Raw genomic sequence first — 14601 nt, forward strand, 5'->3', positions numbered from 1 at the left:
CCCTTGATTTTGGCACAAAAGAGTGGTATCATGCCAGCAGCATGGAACTGCTGAGTTTGGGAAGGCTTGGGGCCCCACACAGACGGAGAGTGACCTGGGCCCCTTTGGGCCTGCTAATTAGGAAAATAGTCTGTAGTGCCAAAAATGGGCTCTTGGCAAGGGTCCTCTCTTCCTGCTCCCTTCTTGCTTTGGGAAGAACTTGGGTCCTGAAGAAAAGGGTCCTAATGTCACAGGAGGGCCACCTTGCCCAGCACACACACTGCTGTGGTGGGAGCAGAGGGTCTCAGACCCCTTGGTGTGCAAGTCCTTTCTTGTGCTCCAGAGCATTTTCACAGACATCGTCCTCTCTAACCTTTACAGCAGGTGCATGGTGGATATTCTCATTCCGTTGGTGAGGAAAGGGGTTCAGAGACTACATCCAGCATGAGAGCTGGAAGAAAAGATCAGCTGGTGGCCAGTGGTGTCGGCGTGAAGTCAAACTCCAGCTGCTGTTTTGTCCCCCCGTCTCTTTGGCCAGAGAAAGCTAGCTTTAGGCTCTTAACTGGTTGGAAGGAGTTGAAGTTCACGATAAGACAAGTTAGGGATAGCAGCACTCGAGGTCTCCTGACTTGGTGAACAGCACCTGGGACACCAGGGGCTTCCCCACGAGGCTGCTGAGCTCTTAGTGGAGAGGATCAAAGGCAAAACGGGAGAAACACTAGAAGACAGGAAAAGAGGTAAAAGTCCAAGAAAGGAAACTGATCATGGAGAGCCACTGCCCCTGGAATGAGGTTGACTGGGGAGTGTGAACCGACAGATGGCCCCAGCGGGCGCTAAGAAGGATAAAGTGGTCACTGGGCTTCAACTGATTTTCATTGTGAACTTGAGAGCATGTGATGCCAAACTGGCCTCATTGTCTAGATTTGTTAACAGACTGGATAAAATCTGGACATAGTAAAGTCAGCAGTGGGGAGCTAGAGAAGTTGGTAATTGGCCACCAACGATCAGACTACAAATTAACCCACTGGGCTGATTTATGATGTGCCCCAGGGTGCTGTCCTGGGCCCCTCCTCTGGATTAGTGACTGGGGAGGGGTTTTTATGCCTTACCCATTCCAGGAGAGAATTTGAGGCCATTTACGAAAGAAATGGTACTAGATAAGGGAGATGCTGATTGAATTTTTAGATAGCAGGAAACCCTTGGGAAGAATGACAAGTTAGGATCCAAGCAAATATCTGTACAAACAGTAAAAATGGACAGAATCTAAGTGTAAGTTTGTTTCAAAAAATGTGGATGGACGAGTATCTATGAAAAAGGTCGAGGATTACACAGAGGGGCTCTCGCTGAGAAGTCTGTGTGCCAGTGATAAGTGCTCGTGACGTCAGGAACCGTTCATGTCTTCACAGAACCCCAGTGTAGCCCCAGGCGGGCGTGGGGCACAGATTGTGCAAGGTAGTGTGTAAGGTTGTCTCCCCTGGAGTGCTCTGCTCCATCCTGGTGATCGAGCAGAGGCTCCCTTACGTGGTGAGCCCATCTGCAGGAGGAAAACTGGGAAGGGGAGGGCCCACGTCGTGTTCGGAGAAAGCAGCGGGAAGGAGCTGAGAAGACTTGGGAAATGGACGCTGCTTTGGAGGGTGGCAGTGCACAGCGGAGGGCCTGCTCCGCTGCTCCAGCCGGGCAGACCGGTGGCCAATAAACGTAATAAACACGGAGCCAGCATCTGGCTACTCTCTGTCACTCTTCCGTTTCAACAAATATCAAACCTCTGTTACATGCAAGGCCAGTGCTAGGTGCTGGCGAGGCCTCACCCCTTCCCTCGGAGCTAGTCCAGCAGGGATCAGAAATAGTGCGTGTGGGGAGTGCCGTGAGAGCAGTGAGCACAGCTGCCCAGACAAGGGACGGGGGACAGGAGCCAGAGAAGAAGTCAGGAAGGCTGCACGGAGAAGGCGACCTGGAACTGAGCCCTTACGACACCCACACCTGCCGAGAGTTCAGAAGCACTTAGTAAATGCCAGTGACTGTCCTAAAGTTGTCCTTGGATTGTCTCGTTTAGATGGTCTAATAACTTTAAAAGGGAGGTGATTTTGTGTACCCCGTTTACAGATTGGTGAGACTGAGGCGCAGAGCTGTGAACATGACAAGTGTGTGATTCCAGTCTAGTCAGCACTTTGCCACTTCCCTGTCTGTGATGCCAGGCTGATGGGGGGGGAGGGTCAGGATGTGCCCAGAGGAGGAAGTCTCAAAGACTGTCGTGGAACAGAGCGGCGTTTTCAGAGCTTGTAAGCAGGTTAGGATTGAATAGATGTCTCATGGGGCTCTCGGCCAGAAGTCAGCTGGAAACAAGTGAGGGCCAGGTGGCAAAGGGCCACAGGCTTCTTCCTTTCCAGGGAGCGGGGGACCACTCAAGGACTAAGCAGAGACGTGACATGGCCAGGTTTGCCTGTTAGAAAGCACTCTGATGTCGATCCAGATAGCACCAGGAGGGTGAGCCGGGACCTCGGTGAGGCTGAGCGCAGCCTGGAGCAGCTGCCACAGTCCAGGTGAGAGCCGAGCGCCTGGACGAGGTGGTAACTGGAGAGGAGGAGTGGGAGAGGAGACTGAAATGCTGACACGGCGGAGGCTGGGGTCCTAACTTGAGTTGCTCTCACTTGGTGTGATGACACAGCTGGAAAGCGAGGGGGCTGGGGCCAGTGTCTTGGGACACTGGGGACTGAGACCTTCCTCCCAGGGCTGTGGTTAGAATTGAAGGTGACTTCATGAAAGCACACAGGTGGGGACAGCGTCTCCTCCCGTGTGCCCCGCCCTCCATAGCTGGCAGCTATGTTTGGCGCAGTCTCCCTGACTCACTGGATTAGAGTGACTCAACCACGTTTCACAGATGCTGCTGCTAAATTAGGGCCTTAGGGAGCACAGCTCCGTGAGGAGGGGCTGCAGCCCTGCCTGCAGGCAGAGGACAGGAGCCGGAGGTGGCTGCAGCCCCTCCTCCCACCTGCTAAGCAGTCTCCCTGTACTTCCCTGCGTGCGTTATCAATCACCCACGTGTCCCTGTGCTCCCACTAGGTCTTCCTCCCTTGTCCTGAGAACGTAGCCAGATTCTTTGCACCTCCTCTTCGTTGCTTTTGCAGGGTGGAACGCAGCCTGCTTAAGGACAGCCAGGCCTCTGGGTCCTCTGTTGAGAGCTGGGGTGAACTGAGATGAGGCCCAGGGTTTTGGCGGAAGAGAGGGAGAGGAAAAAGGGGAGAGGTCCCAGAAGACAAGAAGGGAACGAAGTCCCTGGGCCCGTGAGTGGTGCGGGCCGTGCCCTGGTCCTGGCACAGCACTGGGGGTGAGAGAAGCTCCTGGGGGAATGGCTGCGTGGGGGTCTGGGGAGGCCGGACACTGGCGTCCAGGCTCCCGGGGAAGGTCCCTGTGCCTGGGCCCAGAGGCCAAGACCGCTGGGCTCTCATCAGCACAGCAGAGTGGGCGCGACCTGCAGCCCCACCCTGAGTGTCTGGCACTGTGAGAGACCCCAGGACCTGTGCCCGACACTGGAGGGGAACAAAGCATAACAACCACAGACTGAATCCCCCAGCTGGTGGGGGGAGACTCAGTCTGATCTAACTCCATGAAGAGACAGGAGAGAGATGTCCATTTCGTCACGCCCGGTTTTGTGATGGCAGATCCATACCTGCTCCTGTCCCTTGCCGGCTCGGCTCCCTTGCCTCATCCCTAACTCAGGGACGTTCACGAGGAAGAGCACAGAGATACGTGTGGAGGCAGGAGGGCTGGGTTCCTGCTGGGGACCTGCCGTGCGACCTTGCGTAGATTCTTGTTCCACGGACTAGGGAGAGAATGGACCAAGGCACCCCCGCCAGCTGAGCTGGGCCTCTGGGTTTCCACTGAACCATGGTCACTGATGAGTGAGGAGGCTGGGACCAGAGGGGCAGCTGGTTCCTCCAAGTGTGCAGAGCCAGAAGTGGCAGAGCAGGACTCTGGTTAGGGGTTCGGAGCGTAAACTCTGGAGCCAGGCTGCGTGGGTTTGAGGCTGGCTCTGCCATGTATCAGCTGGGTGACTTTGGGCAAGCCGCGTAAATCAGCTGTGCCTCCACTTCCCAATCCACAGAACAGGTACAGTGCTAGCGTCTGTTCCATGGAGGGACTGAGGGTTCAGGTCAACGAGTGCTGAGCACTGAGGTGCTGCCTCGTGGAAGCAGTGCTGTTGGCTGCCGTTAGTCCATGCCCCCGTCTGACGCCGTTCTCACCACCTCAACTGCCCTCACAAAGCTGGCCTCGCCGAGAAAGCCCCTTTGCCCTGGATCCAACAGTGCCCATCTCTGCAGATGGCCGAGGGCAGGGACCCCCAGGTGGAAAAAGGCTCTGCTGAGGGCTGTGTCCTGTGTCCCCACAGCCTTCCCGGGAGAGGGAGTGGGGACAGAGGGGAGAGCTGTAAACAGGGCCCTCTTCCTCTTACCCTCAGATCCCAAAATAACACTGCAGAGCTGCAGCCTGCGTCAGGTGCCATTTAAAGATACCCTGGCCCTCCCTGTCTGCCCCGCCGGCCGTGCCAGGCTCCTGAGGCCAGGCACTGGCGGCCTGGACTGCTGCTGCCCCCACAGCCACACAGGGCAGGCTGCTTGCAGGTGCCACCCCGGCTAGCCTGGTTACCACCCCCCTTTCCTGAGGCCCAGGCTGCCTCAGTTCTGCCCAGACTGCCCTGGGACTGCAAAGAAGCACAGGCCTGGCGTTCCGGGGTAGGTAATTGTTCAAAGGCAGTGCGGAGGACCCCTCTGGGGAGGAGTGCTCCTTTCCAGGAGCCCGAGCAGCAGTGAGGCTGGTCCCACTGGCCTTCACCCACCCCTGGAACCCCCCTCCCCCCCCGCAGAGGACAAACACAGGAGACACTGATTTACAGCAAGAAGGACTAAAGCTAGACACCAGGAAAACCATTCTGATGCCAGAGAAATGTTGGTTTATTCTGGGGCATTGGGAGCCAGGAGACCTGGGTCCTTTCGTCCCCAGTGAAGCCATGAGAGCTGGGCCAGGTCCTGGCGCCTTCCTGGGCCTTGTTCTCCCCAGCCACGGACTGCGAGGAGAACGGTGTGTCCGTGGCTGCCTGGAGCGGGTGTAACGAGATCACATCAGACAGAGGAAAGGACTCAGGGTCCTTGGAGGAAAGAAATGTGTGAGGACTGGTCTGGAGGAGCCCAGGCCTACGGGGAGGGCGTGGGCGGGGTGACCTGCAGGGCCCTCTTAAAGAAGCCAGCAGAGGAGAGGACGGGAGTCACCCTCATCTCAGAGTGACTCAACACAACCCCCAGGGCAATTCTCCCTCTGGAGGATGGAGGCTCCAGGCCCTGGGCTGGGAAGGCAGGGGGCCTCAGGAGTGCCCAGGCTCTCAGTCCGCTGGATTTGAAGAGCCTGAAAGGGTTTGGGAGGAGCCCTGGCTGGTCACTCAGCCCCGCAGTGAGATGACTCAGCAGAGCCAGGCCCAGCCCAAACTGGGTCACAGCGTGGGCCTAGCCCCCTCCCCCACTGCCCTTCCCCACCCCAGCAACCCCACTACCCTCCGTCCCACACAGACTCCAGCTGGGGATAAGGGCTGGGCGTCTGTCTCCTGAGTAGATGCTCCATATGCCCGGATGGCACGGAGCATCACACACTATGTTTAGGGGAGGCAGGTGGTGCAGTGGAAGAGACTGGGCTCTGAAGTCCCCGAAAGCCCGATTTCAAACCCCAGCCGTGTGAGCTGGGAGAATTAACTCCTTCCGACTTCCGTGTCCTCATCTGTAGGATGGGACAAACTCATTGCCGTGTTAGCTGCTGGTGTTCTCATTCCCATGTTCCGGGGAGAGCCTGCCATGGGCAGAGTCCATATTGTGTCTCCTCTGGTCACAGATTACTGTCTGCCTCCCCTTTTCCAGGAGCATACCTCTCCCCTCCCTGGGGCCGGGAGACTGGCGGGATCAGGGGAGGGTGTTCCTGCATGCCCTGGCCCGGAGAAGGCCCAGTGAAGCCCCTGCAGGCCTGAAGATGTGTACACCCACCCTCAGGACCCCCAGCCCCTCCCGAACCCTCCACCCAAGCCTCCTCCTCACTCCCCAGCTCTCCGACTCCAGGTTCCAGCATCCCCTGCTGGGGAGTGCCCGCTCCCGGGCGCTGCCGCCTCTCTTCTCCCGCCTGCCCACAGCCCACCCTCACCCTCCGTCCTGGTCGAATCACCTCCCATCCCGCAGGCTGAAAAGTCATCCTAGGATTTTACGATTAGAAGTCCACTGACGATGTTGGTGAGAGCGAGGTGTCATGGCGAGCTGAAAGAGTTGACCAGGGGCACCAGCCTTGAGGGGACTGGTGGAGAAAAGCAGGAGGGTAGACAGAAAGGGATGAGCTTTGGGAGGCATGGAGTTTTGTAGCAATTTAAAGGGGAGATGTGAGGTTTTGTCTGTCTGTGGGGAGGAAGCTGGTGAGGGAGGAGGAAGTAAAGGGCTGAAGGGCAGGGGTTAGGAAGAAGAGAGGTCAGGTGGCCCCAGGGTCTGCGTGGGAGCGTAGCCATGGTGACAAGAGAGACAGCCTTCCATCTGAGAGCCAGTCAACCAACATGACTGAGTGCCTGTGGCGAGGCCGCTTGGTCCTGCACCGTGGAGCCTGTGGTCAGGGAAAGGGACGACGGAGGAATGAGCACGCTGTCTGGGGTGGCGGCCTGAGGGATGCTGCTGTGCTGCTGCGTTAGCCCTGCCCTGCATGGGTGCATCAGACGGCCAGCACTGTCCTGGGCAGGAGTGGTCCTCCCCTTCCGCCTGCTCTGCCGGGGGGCTGTGCCAGCACCCCCAGGGCCCAGCATGGGGCAGCTCCTCCCTCACCTTCCCTTACCTGCTGAGATTCTGCTGGGCCTCCTGTGCCCCGCCCTGGTCCCCTCACCTCAGAACCCCAGAAGGACTCCCTGTGCGCTGTTGAGGATGGGGAGCCACCTGGCTTGAGGGCACTCGAGTCCTGCCGTCACCTCTGCCCTTTCCCTCCAGCCAGTCCTTTAACTCCCCCATGTCCTAGTTTCCCTGTCTGTAAAATGGGGTTGATAAGAGCACCTGCCACCTTCGCTTGGCTGGCGGAACTGAGGAGGGCTCCAGTGAGGGGAGCTTCCAAGGGCTTTGGAAAGGGCTGGACCTGGCCAGGGGGGAAGGGAGCCTTTTGATTTCCCCCTGGTCTGACCTGTGGTCCTCGTCAGGGTGGAGCACAGTCCCAGACACTCGGGCTCACTATGTGCAGAGGTGACTGCCCCCACCATAAAACACTGTCTCCACTGCCATTACCCCGCCCTCCCTAGGCCCTCCTGGCTAATGCAGCAAGTCTGCCGGAGTGCTCTGCGAGGAGAGGGGTTTTCACGGGGAAAGGGGTCTATTTCTAACTGGATGGGCCCCAGGTGGGCCTGCCATCCCCAGCGCTGAGGCCATAGGCTGGTGCGTGCCAGCGCTGTCCACTCGGAGGGGAAGTGGCCATCTCAGAGAGCCAGTGCAGCTGGCAGGGTCCAGGCCTGTGGGCAGGGCCGGGGACAAAGCCGCTCTGAGCTGCCCGTCAATGGGCGCCTGTGTTCTGGGAGTGGGGGCGGGGTGCTCCCGCACCACCCCCTCCCCCCGCAGGACGTCCTGGGCTGGACACTGGACAGAGGAGGTCCCGCACGGGGGAAGGGCCGGCCCTGCCCCTCCGGGGTTGGCCCATGTGCCTGGGCATGAGGAGATGGCACCAGGATCAGGGCTTCTGGGGACCGGGATGCTGATTGGGCCCAGGCGGGGGGCGGGCCCACGCCAGGCCAGGCCTCCCCGGCGCAGAGCCGGCGGCCTGCAGCGCCCGCCCCCGGTGGTCGGGACGGGAGGAGCCCCGTAGAGCGGGGACCCGGGCGCAGGGCCGCGCCGGCCGCGGAGGGGCGCGCGGGTGGACGTCGCCGGCGGGTGGCCGGGGCGGGGCGGGGCGGGGCGGGGCGGGGCGGTCGGCGCGTCGGGGGCAGGGTCCCCGAGGACCGGCCTCAGTCCCGCCCTCGGAGGCGGCGGCAGAGGAGCCGCAGCGGCGGCCGGCCGAGCCCGTCCTGCGCCGCTGCTCCTGAGCCCTCCCGGTCCTGCGCCCCCGCTCCCGGTCCTGCGCCCCCGCTCCTGGCGGCCGGCCTCGTCCCCCGCCATGCGGCCCGCGGGGCTGTGTGGGGCCGCGCCGCTCGCTGTCGTCGCCCTCCTGGTGCTGGGGGTCCCCCCAGGTAAGGGGTGCGAAGGCGGCTGCGGACGGGGAGGAGGAAGGGTCCGGGGCGCAGGGACGGAGGCCCCTACCGTGGAGACACGGGAGCTCTCAGGCCCCGGGGGCGAAGGGGCCGAGGACCATCGGGGGAGGATGGCCAGGGAGCCGGCCTGGTGGCCACTGGCGCCCGCCCCCTGCCCGCAGCGCTGGCCGGCGAGGACTGCCTGTGGTACGTGGACCGCAACGGCTCCTGGCACCCGGGCTTCAACTGCGAGTTCTTCACCTTCTGCTGCGGGACCTGCCACCAGCGGTACTGCTGCCGGGACCTGAGCCTGCTCATCACCGAGCGACAGCAGAAGCACTGCCTGGCCTTCAGGTGGGCTGCCCCCACTCCAGAGGGCTGCCGGGCCTGCCCCCCCTTTGTCCACTGGGCTCCGAGCCCAGCCGGGGACTCCAGCTTGGTGACAAAGCCAGCCGTGAGTGCTGAGGCTTGGGAGTTCCAGGAAAGGCATCTTGGTGGCCATCATAGGCTTGAGCTGGCCGAGGTGTCCAGGTTCTTTCTGGAGCCTCTGCCTGGTGGGGTCAGATCGTGTCGGGGGGAGGGTGCAAGGTCAACAGTGCAGTGTGGCTTTGTGGAGGAGCTCTGGCAGGAGGACTGGAGCTGCAGGCATGGTTCCCAGGTGTATGTCCCATGTCCCACCAGCCGTGCGATCCTGCGGAAGGCTCTTCCCCTCGTGGGTCATGCTTTCCTCTTGGTAAAATGAGGGGTTGCCAAAATTAGTGGTTTCCAAACTTCTTTTTGAAGGGGACCGCTAATATATAAAACAGGTATGAGGACACTGTGACTGCAGTGGGCTGTGGAAGAAAGCTATAGATTATTTCTAAGGCGCCTTTCAGTTGTAAGTCTAACCAATCAAGCTGCAGATGGAAGAATGGGGTGGGGGGCACCCCACACCCCTGCCAGGCAGCACAGCCCCAGGGGAAGTGGGGGTCCCCTAAGAGCTCCTCCACAGGGACCGGGCAGAGCCCCACAAGGAACCCCAACCTTAGCTGCTGTGGCCCCTGCTGGCCAGGAGCAGGAGCACAGCTTTATGGTCAGCATCCCGAGGACGCCCTCCCACGAGTGTTGGAAGGTGACAGGACCTGTCCTTTGTCTAAAGTCCCAAGACCATAGCAGGCATCGCCTCGGCTGTCATCCTCTTCGTGGCTGTGGTCGCCACCACCATCTGCTGCTTCCTCTGCTCCTGCTGCTACCTGTACCGCCGGCGCCAGCAGCTGCAAAGCCCGTTTGAAGGTATGCACGGGCCTGGGCCCCAGGGGGGCACCAGAGCCCTCAAGAGTGTGAGCTCTGTAGAGGGATATGCTTCTGTGTACACACACCTGCCAGCATGAGACCCCAGAAATAAGAATGCGCCAGGGGCACATGTGAACATGGCACCGTGGGTACGTGTACGTGCACGCACGTGGATCCTCAGAAGTGCACGGTGAGCATGTGGTGTGTGCAGTGGGTGTATGCATGCACGTGACTCTGAGTGAGTACATGGGGGGTGTGTAGTGGTGAGCAGTAACGGGGTGTGCTCCAGCACATGGAATGCATGCCTGAGTGTTGCCATGTGACTGCATCTATGCCCAAACCTGAGGGGCATGGGAACGGTAACACACGGGGGATATGGGGAGGACCCCCTTGGTGGCAGCTCTGCTAGATTACAAGATACCAGCCGCTGGAGCTGCCCTCCCCTTGCCCACATGGGACAGTCCCCCGGCTGTGCTCTCGGGCTCATGAGGCCTCTGAAACCTGCTGAGGGGATAATGTGCCCAACACAGACTGGACCGCTGGGCTCACGGGCACAGCTCCCTGCTCAGCTCTGTCAAGCGAGGTCTGGGAACAAAGGCAGCAGGTGGCCAGCCTGGACCCTGCCAGAGGCCCACGCCCAGGGGTGCCTACTGTGTTTCCTGGGCAGGAGGAGGGGGCTCCCCGTGGAGGTGGAGCTCTGAGTGCTGTTCCTTGTCCCCCACCTAGGCCAGGAGATTCCCATGACAGGCATCCCAGTGCAGCCAGTGTACCCGTACCCCCAGGACCCCAAAGCTGGCCCTGCACCCCCAGAGCCTGGCTTCATGTACCCACCTAGTGGTCCTGTTCCCCAGTACCCAGCCTACCCGGCTGGGCCCCCGATCTACAACCCAGCAGGTAAGTGAGCCGTCTGGAGCCCCAGCTCCTGCTGCCCCCACTGCTGCACTGGGACCTCCCTGCCCTCTCCCGGGTGGGCTTCCTCTGCCTCCAGCTGGAAAGCTCCAGTTGTCTCTTCCCCATGGACCCTGCATGCCCCGCGGTTGGGGGTTACTTCACAGCCTCCCATGCCACCCCTGACCCTCCTCCTGTCTCCTTGGCTTTCAGCTCCTCCCCCCTATATGCCACCACAGCCCTCCTACCCTGGAGCCTGAGGACCCGGCCGTGTCTCTGCTGCCCCTCAGTCAAACCCTCCTGCATCTGCGGCTGGCCCTGGGGGTGGGCAGGGGTCCTCCATGCTCCAGGCCCCAGACCAAGCCCAGCCCTGAACATGAGAGGGGACAGAGCCCCGGGAAGCAGAACGGGAGCTGAGCTGGACCTTGGCCGTGAATGGAGGGTGGGGGGCGCTTGGGATTGGTGGACTATTTTTACTGGGGCAAGGGAAGGACATGAAAGGCCGGGTCACAGCCCCTGCTCTCTGATAGTCCCTCCACTCCCAGGAGCCCCACAGGAAGGCCGGGGCCCCCCGACTGGCCTGCTGTGGGCTGGGGTGGGGTGGAGGGGGCTCCATCAGCAGTGGGCAGAAGCCCCACCTTGCTGCCCCACTGGCCAGGGCTTCGGCCTGCGGGATTAAAGCTGTAAAGAGGTCACTCCGTCGTCGCATCCTTGGGCCCGTCCACACTGGCAGAGCACGCCCTCACCCACTTCAGCGGAACCACCCCGGATGGCTCCTGGGGCTGGTTCCCAAAGCCAACGAGTTGGATTGGGCCACCCCCGGAAGAGGATGGTTGTCTGCATCACAGACAGTCCCCGCTAGGGGCCAGCGCCACCGACAGCACAGAAGCTCCCGGACCCGCCGTCTCCCTGAGTCCCCGAGTCTCAGTTTCCTCGTCTACGGAATGGGGGAACGCCTCGGGGCTGTCGTGAGGGTGGACTATGTCCATGAAACTGATGGTCTTTCCTTCCCTCCTGATGGAGGGCTAGGTGGGGACCGGGCCGCTGAGAGACTGGGGCAGGGGCTTCTGTCCGCTGCTTGGGTCATCAGGGGACCCTAAAGCATTAGGTCCCCCAGGCCAGTGTCCGCCCCCCCCCCCAGAACTGCCTGGGCATCTAGCCAGACCCTCTCCGCTTGCCCTGCTCCCCGAGGACACGAGGACATGAGGACACGGTCCTTGAGCTCCCAGGACTTGTCTGGCGACAGGTCCAGGGAAGGAAGTTTGACGGTTTTTCATTCAAGTATGAAGAGTGCCACCCCCAACCACCTGGCTCCTCCTCCGTTGTCCCCCAGCCCCTCCCCCCTTCCCTTTGGTTGCCACAGGCCCTCTCTCCTGCCTGCCCTCTCAGGTTTCCTCAGGCCTCTGGGCTCCTGCAGCCCTGTCTTCCCGCTGGGTTCTGGATGTGGCCCTTGTGCTAACCACACCCCCAGGGCCCTCTGCCACCTATAGTATCCAGGAGGCTCTTGTCACACAGCCCGGAGGGGGAGCTCCTGGGCCAGCTGCTGCAGGAGCCGGGGGCAGAAACTGCCCCTGTGGGCAGAGCTCTGCCGTGGTCCACAGTTTCCTCCCTTCCCAGCGAAATCTTCAGGGGCCCTAAGTGTGCCCTGGACTGACCCAGACACACGGGAAGCTAACGCTGCTGGGGACAGAGCTGGGGCCCCAGCTGCAAATCCCCCTTCCCTTTGAGGGTGAGGCCAGGAGGCGGGAGCCAGCCGAGTGTCCTGGCTTCCAGGCTGCAGGTTCTGCCTCACGCTTTAGGAGAGGGGTCACCAGGTCATCTCTAGGTTTGGGGCCCAGTCTGAAGCTGGGAGGTACAAGAGATTTGCAGGATAAGGTTTCTGGGTTTCCCTAAGAAACAAGGTGTCAATGAATGCGAGGCCATGCCAGCCAGAATCCACAACCTGGGGCCGATTAAAAACTGCTTTGAGGTGGGAGGGCAGGCAGTTTATCCCAGCCGTAGCTGCTTCCCAGAAGGGTGGAATGCCCCCTTCCAACATTTCCAGTGAGTTACCTCTGCAAAGCCCTGAAAATGAGAGGATTCTAAGAAAAAGGAGGAAACCGTGACAGAGGGGAGCTTTCACCTGCTCCAAGCAGAGGAGGCCCCTCTCACATTTCTTTAGGTCCTTAAATAGGGCAACACCCCGATATGTCTCCCAAAGCTGCTCCCTGTGACCCCATCTCATCTGCTCATCACCAGGGGAACATAGGGCTGTACCCGCCCCTCCCGATTACCTTGGTCCTCAGCTAGGACCCCTGAAAACCAGGGAGGACCCTACAAGGGGAGGCAGGTAGAGGATGGGAAGAGCAGTGCCCCCCCCCTCAACGATTGGAGTCTCAATGGTGTAAATGGGGTCCTGCCAGGCCGAGAGGGAACACTGAGGACCGGAAGGGGAGGTCGGGGAGGCCGAGATGGAGAAGAGGAGCATTTTACACGAAAGCAAGTGGCCTCTGATCTTGGGGCAGCAAGGTCTGCTCAGCCCTGGGGGGGAGGCAGGGCTCAGAGGGGGAAGACCGGGTTCAGGTGCAGGAAGAGAGCCAGGGCAGAGGTGCGGGGGGTGGAAAACACCGAGGCCAGGAGGGGCAGGTTAGCAGAAGGGGGAGAGCTGTCGGGGAGGGGCCAGGAGGGGGACAGAAGGGAGCAGCCCGGGAGGCAGTCACTTCGGGCAAGCAGTGAGGGAGGGCGGCGGGACGGAGGAAAGGATGGAAGCCTGGGGACGGAGCCAAGGGATGGGAACCAGGTGGTAGGCCAGGGGGACAGGGGAACGCGCAGCAAGGTGGCCCCCTCCCAGGCCAGCAGCCGGCCCCCACCCCACAGGTGGGCTCAGGCCTGGAGACAGGCTCACAGGGGTGGGGGGCACATGGCTCTGCAGGCTTGGTGACCTGGGGGTCCACAGCAGCTGGGGGCAGGGGGACAGGGGTGAGCTGCACCCAGAAGAAGCCCCGAGGGGCCCCGGTCCGGCTCACGGCGCCCCCAGGCGGAGGTGGAAGGGGACAGAGGGGACCCCGAGTCACGGGGCGGCACCCGGGGGGAGCCCTTCGCCCCGTCGGCAGGAGACCTGGGTTTGGATCCGGATTCATGGACTTGTTAAGTCGTCTGCTCCCTCGAGCCTCATTCTTCCCGCGCAGAGGGCGGCGCAGGACGGGTGGGCGGCAAAACGCGGGCCCGCCGGCAGCAGGTGCCTAGGGCTCCGCGGCCATCCGCCCCGTGGGGTGGGCCGGCGCTCTGTCCCCGCACCCCTCCGCCGCTAAGGCCGCCCCGCCCCGCGCCCCCAGCACATCGCGCGCATCCCTGGGCGGCGGGAGGACCTGGCGCGCTCGGCCGCCAGGGGTCGCTGCCCCGCGTCTGGTCCGGGCTCCGGGGAGGATGACGTCACCGCGCCGGCCCCGCCCCCCGGGAGGATGACGTCACCGGGTGGGCCCCGGGCGCGGGGGAGGGCTACGGACTCCGCTGGTGCTGGGTCGGGAAAGGGGTTTTTGTTCTGCTAATCTTGTCTAAGTCTCGTAGAAAGGGCTTCCCCAGGTGACAGGTGCGCTTGGAGCCTCCGGATTTGGAGCCTGCTTGTCTAGGGCGGCTAGGAGGCCAGCACCGGCCTCAATTCAGAAATAGGGGGACCCTTCATCAAAAGTAGTTCTAGGGGCAGCCTGAGCTCTCCTTTCCCAGCTGAGTGATCCTGGACCTGTCAGTTAACCTCTCTGCGGCGAACTCGGTCTGCAAAATGGAGACAATATTGGGGTCCCCCTCAGGGAGTTAAAGGATCAGATGGGGACCCGAGGACCCGGCAGACCTGGGAGAATGGAAGCCCTGCCTGGACTGAGCTTCAGCCTGTAACAGCCTTTGGGGTCGGGGAGGGAGTGTGGCCTGTCTCCCCTCTCCTGGACCCATCCCCTGTTTAGGGCACTGGGGGACCTGCCAGTGGGTGCAGGAGGGGGCAGAGTGTGATCTTTGCTCTCGGCACTAGCCTGCCTCTGTTTCCAGCCAGACCTAGCACAGCTGTCCAGCTTCCAGGCAGGGGCACCCCACCTCCCCCCAAGCAATGGTGTTGTTCTCCCTGCCCTTGAGGCAAAACCTGGAGGCAGAAAACCTACAAGTGCTCCAGACCCCAGGTGGCAGTTCTGCAGTGCCAAGGGGGCCAGCACCTTTAAGCCCATCAAATCAGAAAGATGCCTTTGATGTATGCGGGGTGGAGGGCATGGGCACTGGCAGGT

The 14601-nt window shown here is 61.5% G+C and overlaps 1 protein-coding gene across 1 annotated transcript; it reads left to right on the forward strand.

The window, feature by feature from the left end:
- The first annotated feature begins 7920 nt into the window (after positions 1-7920).
- Positions 7921-11049, forward strand: SHISA4 (shisa family member 4). The gene is made up of 5 exons (XM_023632529.2): positions 7921-8194; positions 8377-8548; positions 9333-9466; positions 10193-10360; positions 10568-11049. The coding sequence occupies exons 1-5, from the start codon at positions 8122-8124 to the stop codon at positions 10612-10614; spliced, it is 594 nt and encodes a 197-aa protein (XP_023488297.1). The 5' UTR covers positions 7921-8121; the 3' UTR covers positions 10615-11049.
- The last annotated feature ends 3552 nt before the right edge of the window (positions 11050-14601 follow it).

Source organism: Equus caballus, chromosome 30 (assembly GCF_041296265.1).
Source record: "Equus caballus isolate H_3958 breed thoroughbred chromosome 30, TB-T2T, whole genome shotgun sequence".
NCBI lineage: Eukaryota > Metazoa > Chordata > Mammalia > Perissodactyla > Equidae > Equus > Equus caballus.